Source organism: Rhincodon typus, chromosome 7, assembly GCF_021869965.1.
Source record: "Rhincodon typus isolate 14 chromosome 7, sRhiTyp1.1, whole genome shotgun sequence".
Classification (NCBI taxonomy): domain Eukaryota; kingdom Metazoa; phylum Chordata; class Chondrichthyes; order Orectolobiformes; family Rhincodontidae; genus Rhincodon; species Rhincodon typus.
In genome coordinates this window covers 17889441-17899315 of record NC_063338.1, presented here as the reverse complement: position 1 = coordinate 17899315, position 9875 = coordinate 17889441, and the positions used below count along the sequence as shown (strand labels likewise).

Sequence of the window (9875 nt, the reverse complement as noted above, 5' to 3'; positions counted from 1 at the left end):
AGAGAAGAAGGGTCTAGGCCCGAAACGTCAGCTTTCCTGCTCCTCTGACGCTGCTTGGCCTGCTGTGTTCACCCAGCTCGACACCTTGTTATCTCAGGATGTATTTCAGTAGTACTGGCCACTCCGGATATTGAGCCCTCTGATGACACATGCAGCCAATGAACAGTGTGGATGCCACAGGTGTCAGATACAATCATTTAAAACAGCAGATAGCATAGTTTCATCATGCCTCCCACAATGCAATGCATGGAGTGAGTTAATCACATGCTGCAATCCCCGCGTTCATTTTCTGACAGAGGAGTGGGAGTATTAGCTGAATTTAACTTCCATTTGTTCATATGACTGGGCCACATTTTCCCCCTGGTAAAAATTTGGGAATACATTGTATTTCACCAATTAGTTTACAAATAGTAATGTAGTATTTCAGATGGAGGCAGAGTGATTTATGTCAAACAGAAGTCACTGTTTAAAGCTTGGAGCTGCACAATTCAAGCTTCTTCCACATATATCACCATCTGATGCCCAAACATTCCCTGCATCTGGCCAGTACGTATCCAGAGAAAAAGCCAATAGTCAAGCTCCTCTATCTACTTGAGTCACACCTCCTGCTGACTGATTAAAGACTCCTATCAGATGTGGCCCAACATGTAAGGCCACGCTGTGGACTGAATAATGTGTGAATTAACATATAAACAACAGATTTTGGATAATTTGAAGTTTACCAAAATTAATTGAAACTTTATTTTAGAATGGCTGTCTTACTTATTAAATAAACATTCTAATGAACATCTACAGGAATTATGTAAACAGTGCAATACCTTTGTTCCAGGAATCTCAACTACTTTATCCTGCTTGCAGTAATTAAAATAAAAATAATTAAGTAGCGAGCATACAGAAAATTAGCAAAACTATTTATTTTACAAACTGCAACTGTGCAAATATTAAAATTAATGTATTTCCAAAAAGCAAACCTTGCAAATCTTTTAAATTAAGCAAAGAAGAAAAATTTGAAGGAAGTAAATTAAGCGTTGGCCTATCACTAAGTGCTGGGAAATAATCAAAACCCAGATGTCAAAATCAATCTGATTTTACAAATAATGATCTAGTAATGTTTTTAGTCTGGAACAAACTGTCAAAGCAGTTCTACAAATCACAAATCCCTAATGACAATAATCTTCAGCACCTAATCTAAAGAAAAAAACCTTAAAAATGTTTCTAATTATATATTGGAGGCATGAGTTTATGAATACTCCAATACCATAGCTTTTAGCAACAATATGTAAAAGGGCATGAAAAGACCAGCTGATCTATCAAGCCTGTCCCATCCCACATAATGCAACCCTAGCTACCCATTCAGCCCTGCTCACTCTGTTATCCTTTCTGCAGCCACACAATCATCTGGAAGAGTTAGTCGAGGATTTCCCAAAGATGGGGGTCAGGACCTCAAGTGAAGTTGCAAACTAAAATTTTGGAGTCATGAGACCAGAGAAAGTAATGGCCAGGATGGAGCTCTAACCAAGGTACAACAACTGTGGGGCTAGAGGAACACTGCAGGTCAGGCAGCATCAGAGGAGCAGGAAAGTCAATGTTTCAGGTTTAAAACCCAATACGTTGACTTTCCTGCTCCTCTGATACTGCCTGATCTGCTGTGTTCCTCCAGCTCCACACTGTATTGACTTTGACTTCAGCATCTGCAGTTCTTGCTATCTCCACAGTACAACAACTAACAGGCTCTTGCTCTCACATCTCCCACTGAGGTGGGGTGGGGGAACAGTGACAACTTTCACACGTCAAAATGGGATCATAGTGGAAAAGGTTTGGGAATCACCGAGTTAGTCAAAAGACAACTTATGCCTATTTCAGGAAAAACGAAAATTTTTCCATGGTCCCAGCCCCCTCTTGTAAGCAAGAAAGCTGTAGAAAACCACAGTGGTTGATACCACTATCGTTGTCAATCTTGCTATCTTTACTAACTTAAGATGTGTTCTGTTCTCAGAAACATATTCATCTGCATATTGAATGGTATACATATCCTTTGATCTTTATGGATTCAATGCCAGCTAGCTGGACCAGTTCCCTGATTGGGGCTGTTAATCTGATCCAATCAGGGAGCCTGGTTGACATATAAAAAGGGTGAGTGTCAGGGAAAATGACACTCTGGCACCTGACTCTGAACGAGGCAGTGCTAAAGTCAAGGACTGTTCACTTGTAAATAAAGGATTCATGTGTAAATAAAGTGATGGGATATTGGCCTTTGTGGAGTTATTTCAGTTTCCTTGTGCAGGCATGAAACTACACGATACAGCACTAATGTTACTTACTGTTACTGATCCAATCTTACAAATTTCTTTTCTGCTCATCAGTGAACAACACAAACTTGGGCATGATGTGCCAGATGGATTCCTTTACATTATGACTATTGCTGCACTCTGTCCAACCACTGAACTTCTAAAAGTTTAATTGCTTCCTTCAAGGCATCAGCAGTGTTTAAATGGGCAGCACTCCCAAATCTGATTGAATAGGCTGTGAGTTAAGCACATAATTAACCTTACACTCCAGTGCAAAACTGAGGGAATATTAGTGGTGTTGTCTTTCAGATGAGACTTCAAACCAAAACCTTGCTTGCCCTCTCAAGTTAATCTAAAATATTCCATAATACCATTTAAAGAAAAACAGTGTTCACCTCAGTATGCTGGGCATAGCAGTAGGTGCATTCATGTCAGTTTCTGTGTAGAAACCCTCATCTTCCCCTACTCAACCCAACAGTGACACTTCAGTTATACTTCAATAAAACAGGTACCTGGTCTTTAATAGAATAAATCACTTCTTTCGTGTCAGTTCAGTGTTTGGCCAAGTATGGAGCAGAATATTTTCAGACAATGATCTCAAACCTTAGATTTAGGTCACGTTTATCAAGCAGTGGACAGCTCACTCTCCTTTAGGCTTTAGAGGTTTGAATAACCTAAAGCAAGCACCTCGAAGCACTGGAGAAGTACCATTGGCGGTGCCTTTGCAAGATCCTTCAAATCCAGTGTGAAGAAAGGCGTTTCACCAACGGCATTCTCTCCAAAACCAACACAGCCAGCAAGGATTAATCACTCAAAACCAGGTCCATTGGGCTTGTGAGGTTGCTTATATGTCTGACACCTGACTCTAGAAACAAGTGCTCTTTGCAAACCTCGGTTGTGGCAGAAGATGACTGGCGACAACAGAAATGCTTTAGGGAAGTTCTCAAAGCTTCTTTGAAGAGGTTAAACAGCAACCGATTCCATAATTGCAGTTCCAACCAATCAAAATGTAGAAGCTTCATAGATACATTAAGAGACTTCATCAGGAACTTAGATGCATAGTCGAAACATAAGACAAAGTCCACACATTTCCAAACAATTCATCTACCCAATCTTTCAGACACTGTTTGCCCCACCTGTCAGAGTCTGTAGATCACTCATTAGATTTATCAGAAGTCATTAAATCGGAGTGGAAACAAGTCATCCTTGATCCTAGCAGGGGGACCTACATATAAATGTAGTAAGTATAATAAGACTGTCAAGTTTGCTCCACAAAGATTGATCCATCCTGCTTGTATTTTCAAAGGAAGCTTAAAATGGTCTCAAGTTGTTCGCAAAAGTATTCCCAATTGCATAATTCCCAACTTGTAAACTACCTTCAATCTTTTTTCTCCAAACTTTTCCTGTCATTGAATTTGCAATACTTGACAATAAGTGAGGCCAGTGCTTCCCAAACTTTTTTCCCACTTCAATCCCAGAATGAAAGCAAGGGGAGTTGTTGACCCAAAATCTTCTTGAAGAGTGATGGAACTTCACAGCCTCAAGCAATACAACCCGACCATGAATCCCATCCAGCATAGCACATGTTCAAAGAATCTCTTCCATTGCAAGTATACCAATGGAAGTCCCCTTTTAGCCAATTAAAGCACTGAAATCGTGAACAAGTGGGGCACAGTGGCTCGCACTGCTGCCTTACAGCGCCAGAGACCCATGTTCAATTCCACCCTTGGGCAACTGTTTGTATGGAGTTTGCACATTCTCCCATGGTCTGTGTGGGTTTCCTCTGGGTGCTTTGGTTTCCTCCCACAGTCCAAAGATGTAAAGGTTAGGTGGTTTGGCCATGTTAAAATGCCCATAGTGCCCAGAATGTGCTGGCTAGGCGAATCAGCCACGGGAAATGCAGGGTTACAGGGACAGGGTAGGGGGCGGGTCTGGGTGAGATGCTCTTCGGAGGGTCGGTGTGGGCTCGATGGACCGAATGGCCTGTTTCCATGCTTTGGGGATTCTATGATTCTATGAACAATCAAACAGCAAAAAGCTGTCCCCTTGATAAACCTTCTGGAGAAAAAATATTCACAAAGGCATGGCCCCACTGCTGTTTGAGTTGAAACACATAATTTGGGAATCGCTGATCTTGTTCAAGTCTAATCCTGTACTCCTGAAATGACCAAGTAAATACATTTCCAAAAAATATTTCTGGATGGTAAGCTTGAATCCCTTCAGATTAACTGAGGCCTACTGTAGTGCCACTACTGCCTTTTGGGCAGGATCTATAATTCAGCACCGTTCAAGGATCAACCTGATCAGCTGATCACAAAAGCCATCAGAACAATCTATCTAATCTTTCTAACAAACATTGTTAGACTGATGTCGTTAAGCTGCCTTTCCAGTGGTGGCTTTTCTCCTTCTTGCTTCTACTTGGATCTCTATCCAAGATACTGCTCCTTTTACAAAGGATTTACAGATATCTTTTATATCTTGGTGGCTAGAGATAAAAAAATTCTGCTTTTGTGCTCAACTGAAATGGTCTGAAGCAATGATACATCACACAAAACATATGTATTAGCACACGCAAGGATAATGAGAAAATATCATAAGGTCCAAACCATCCAAGTAACATGCAATTTTACATGCCATTCACCTGTCCCTAATTAATTGCTGCCTGACAGTTACAAAATAATTGAGGAGAAAACCTGCAGCCAATTCAGGAGAAATATCTGGGAAATTGCAAACTCTCTACAAGCAAAGAAGCAAGATCCAGATAACCAACAGAACAAAATCAGAACCATTTCTGGGAAGAGACTTTCCTCCTATAACTGAAGGCATCCTCAATAATTGCATTTTCCAACTTTTAATTTTGAATTGAGACTTCTTGCAGATATGGTGCAGTCAGATGCTGAATAAATTGAACAGAAACCACCATGCTATTTATGTTTGCTCTGGTGTTGGAGCAAACACATGATTTTGCTTTGCTTTTGCCACTGGAATTTGGAATGCACTGGTGCCACTTATAGTACAAAACAGCCAGCTAGATAGAGTTTGTGAAGAGCAAGTCCATATAAAAATAGCAATAAAAATTTATTTTTTTGTTGTAAAATGATATATGTACATTATAGGCATGATTTCATCTTGAGAATATTGATAAATCATTTTGTGCCCGGTTCAACTCCCTAACTGAATTTTTTGGAAACACCATAAGATTTGCTTATAGGTAGAGCGAGCTCAAGTGCATATTCATCTACAGTAAATAGTTTGCAAGCACACAACAAATTCTCTCCCATGTTAAGCACAATTTACGTACCTCTTGGTCTACATCAATTTTGTTGTCTTTCTTCATCTCTGGAGGCTGCTTGTAGGGTTTTTCCTCTGCTGCAACTTTAGGCTACAGAAATAAAAAGCAGCACTAAAGTTATCACAACTACTGTAGCTGTATGCAAGCATCTTCTCAAGGAAAGCCATGGATGGACAATAAATATTAGCCTCACAAACAACACTCCCAAGAACATTTTTTTTAAAAAGAATAAAACATTTCAAACAAAAACAATAATCCATGGTATTACACAAATGACTAAATCTCAAAATGTGCAGTGTACAGTCAGACTAACTTCTGATGAGCAAAGCTATTCTGAACTTTTCATTTCTTTATTTTTCTAATTTATTCTTTTTATTTTGTACTTTTGTACATAAGATGGCATGAAGTCGGTAATGCTGAACATTCTATTTCTTTATTTTTCTGTATTTTTCCTAAAAATTTGTACTTCAGAATCTGTACCTCAGTACCTTTGTACCTAAGATGGCATCCATAGTGGTGGTGTGTGAACGTTTCACTGCACTTATGTGATTACAAGTGACGATAAAGCTAATTGTAATTCTAAGTCCTTCAGTCTACTTCTTCTCATTCTTGTAAGGTACCAACACTTACTTGAATACCTTCCTATTACAGTATCTCGCATTTTCTTGCATTAATCCATTTTTTCTGGCCTCAACCACATTTCCTGGCAAGGTGTTCCAGTTACTGTTACCTTATGTGAAAAAAATACTTAGTGATTTCTGCCTTAGGTTTACTCCAATGTTAGTTGTGGCTCAGTTAACTGTACATTTGCCTCCAAAACAGACTTTTCTGGATTTTCACCCAATTCTAGGACTTCAGCATCAAAATTCAAAATTAGCACTTCAGTTCAGCACTGAGACAGCATTGCATTGCTGGATATGCTATCTTTTGGATGAGAGCTTAAATCGAGACACCACATCTGCTTCAATTTGGATGGATTTAAAAGATCCCATCGCACTATTCTGAATAAGAGCAGACTTGATATCACCACTTCCCGGTTGACAATTATCCCTCAATCAAGAACACAACAAAACAGATCATTTGATAATTATATTGCTGATTGTGGAGGTTTGCTGAGTGCAAATTAGCTGCTATATTCCCTATATTACAACTGTGATTACAGTTCAAAAAGTACTTAAATGGCTATAAAGTGCTTTGAAAGGTTTGGAGTTGTGGAGAGCACTACAGAAATGCTTGTCTTTCTTTCTACATGCTTAAACCTGCAACTTATAATATCATTGTCTTGTCACATTTAAAATAATAATTCGGGTTCATTATTTACTATATTCCATTATATACATTTTCAAAAATTTGCTCATTGGATGTAGGTGTTGCTGGCTAGGCCAGGATTTTACTAAAGTAAAAGATTGCTGTCAGGTTAAAAAATGTTGCATTAAGAAGAAAATCATTGTGCAGGATACTCTAAAACCCCTTCAGGCTCAATGATGGATAGCTGATTTTTCATGCAATACCAAACAGGATAGAGTCAGGATTCCTGCTAGATTTTTCAAAGGGTGTTATAGATAATTTGCTGGACTGATTAAAGGCAATTGAAGTTTGCTGTGAGCAAGTAAATTTAAGAAGGTAGTGGTGACCTGCCTCCTTGAACTGCTGCGGTTGGTTCAATTGCAGAGGGGAGGGGTAAAAAGAGTGGCAGGGCAATAGTTATATGGGGCTCAACTGTAATGGGAATTTCTGTGGCCGCAAACAAGACTCCAGGACGGTATGTTGCTTCCCTGGTGCTAGGGTCAAGGATGTCTTGGAGTGGGTACAGGACATTCTGAAGGGGGAGGGTGAACAGCCAGTGGTCGTGGTACACATCGGTACAAATAACATACTTAAAAAAAGGGATGAGGTCCTAAAGGCAGAATATAAGGAGCTAGGAAGAAAGTTAAGAAATCAGACCTCAATGGTAGCGCCACGTGCTAGTCATAGGAGAAATGACAGGATACATCAGGTGAATACATGGCTGCAAAGATGGTGTCAAGGAGACGGTTTCTGATTCCTGGGCATTGGGACTGTTCTGGGGGAGTGGGACTTGTACAAATTGGAGAGGTTATACCTGGGCACGGCTGGAATTGATGACCTAGGGGAAGTGTTTGCTAGAGTATTTGGGGAGGATTTAAACTAATATGCCAGGGGGATGACAACCTATGTAAGGAACTAAAGAAGGCAGCAAGGGCAAAAACAAAAGCTAGAAAAGGGAGTAAGAAAAGTGATAGGCTGAGAAACCAAGTACAAGATTCAAACAGGGCTATTGAGAAAAATCAGGAGGAGACAAACATTGTTAAAAGGACAAGTTTAAAGGCTTTGTACCTTAATGCGCGGAGCATCTGCAATAAAGTGGATGAACTAATCATGCAGATACATGTAAATGGGTGTGATATAACTGGGATTACAGAGACATGGCTGCAAGGTGACCAGGGATGGGAACTGAATGTCCCAGAGTATTCAGTATTTAGGAAAGACAGGCAAAAAGGAAAATGTGGCAGAGCAGCATTGCTGGTTAAAGAAGAAATTAACACAATAGAAAGGATATTAACTCTGACAATGTGGATTCTATAATGGGTAGAGTTGAAAAATACCAACGGACAAAAACGTTAGTAGGTGTCATATATAGACCCCCAAACTGCAGTGGTGATGTCAAGAATGACAATAAAGAGAAAATTAGAGTTGCATGTGATAAGAGAATATCGGTGATCATGGATGATTTTAATCTGCACATAGATTGTGCAAATCAAATTAGCCACAATGCCATAGATGAAAAATTCCTGGAGTGTATACAGGATGGTTTTCTTGACCAATATGTGGAGGAACCAACTAGACAGCAGGCCATCTTAGACTGGGTACTGTGTAATTAGAAGGGAATCCTTGCTAATCTAGCTGTGCAAGACCCCTTGGGGAAGAGTGACCATAACATGATAGAATTTTTTAATCAAGGTAGAGAGTGAGGTTGTTGATTCGGAGACCAGGGTGCTGAACCTTAGTAAAGGAAACTACGAGGATATGAGGTGTGAGTTGGCCTTGATAGATAGGGGAGAGTTTCTTAAAGGGATGATAGTGGATAGGCAATGACAAACATTCAAGGAATGCATGGAGGAACTGCAACAACTGTTTATTCCTGTCTGTCATAACAGCAAAATGGGTAAGTGGGCCAATCCATGGCTTACAAAGGAAATAAGAGATAGTATCGGTCCAAGGAAGAAGTACACAGATTGGCCAAGAAAAATAATAAATCTGAAGATTAGGAGCAGTTTAGAATTCAGCAAAGAAGGACCAAGGGATTGATTAGGAAGGGGAAAATACAGTACGAAAGTAAGCTTGCAGGGAACATAAAGACTGACGCTAAGAGTTTCTATACATACGTGAAGAGAAAGATTGGTAAAGACAAATGTAGGTCTCATACAGACAGGAATGGGGGAACGTACAATAGAGGACAAAGAAATAGCTGAGGAACTGAATACATGCTTTGAGATAACACAGTGTGGAGTTGGAGGAACACAGCAGGCCAGGCAGCATCAAAGGAGTATCTGAAGAAGGGTCCCGACCTGAAACGTCAACCTTCAGTCATCATTTTTATAGTTGATGGAAGTTAAGAACCAGCACGTCGTAGATGTCACATTTAAAGTAATAAAATATCCCAAGGTGCATCACAGGAACACTTCAAAGCAAAACTCTACGCTGAGCCACATAAGAAAATATTAGGGCAATGGACAGAAACATGGTCAAAGAACTAGGTTTCGAGAAAGAAAGAAAGTGAGGTCTCCTACTGAAAGACATACAAGATCCTGAAAGGTCTTGATAGAGAAGATGTTGAAAGGATGCTTGTCCTTGTAGGAGAAACTAGAACTAGGGGGCACAATTTAAAAATATGGAGCTCTCTCATTTTAGACAGAGATGATGAGATTTTAGACTAATAACGGGTCAAAAGTTATCAGGTTGATACAGGTGAATGTGGAGTTGCTGGCACACCAAATTAGTTTTGATGTTATTGAACATTGGAGTAGGCTTGCAGAGCCAAATAGCCAACTAAAATATTCATAAAGGTGCAGAAGATTAAGGATGGTCTTTCAGAACATTGAGTTTTAGCAGCTGTGGTGCAACCGCTAATGGCTGGGCAATCAACATTGGAGCTGTTGAAAGAGTAGAGATCATAATTAAAGGAGCACGGAGATAGTGCAGAGCTGGACGCTGAAGCCTTTCTGAAGAAGGGTTCCGACCCGAAACGTCAACTTTCCTGCTCCTCTCATGCTGCC

At 40.0% G+C, this 9875-nt stretch overlaps 1 protein-coding gene across 2 annotated transcripts in view; it reads right to left on the bottom strand.

Annotated features, from left to right (window-relative positions):
• The window catches only part of traf3ip1 (TNF receptor-associated factor 3 interacting protein 1), a 155453-nt gene that overhangs the window by 95329 nt on the left and 50249 nt on the right, over positions 1-9875 (bottom strand). For both annotated transcript variants that reach the window (XM_048599122.1, XM_048599123.1), the window contains exon 6: positions 5590-5670. In XM_048599122.1, the coding sequence (XP_048455079.1) occupies positions 5590-5670 (81 nt within the window). The remainder of the gene's footprint in view (positions 1-5589; positions 5671-9875) is intronic.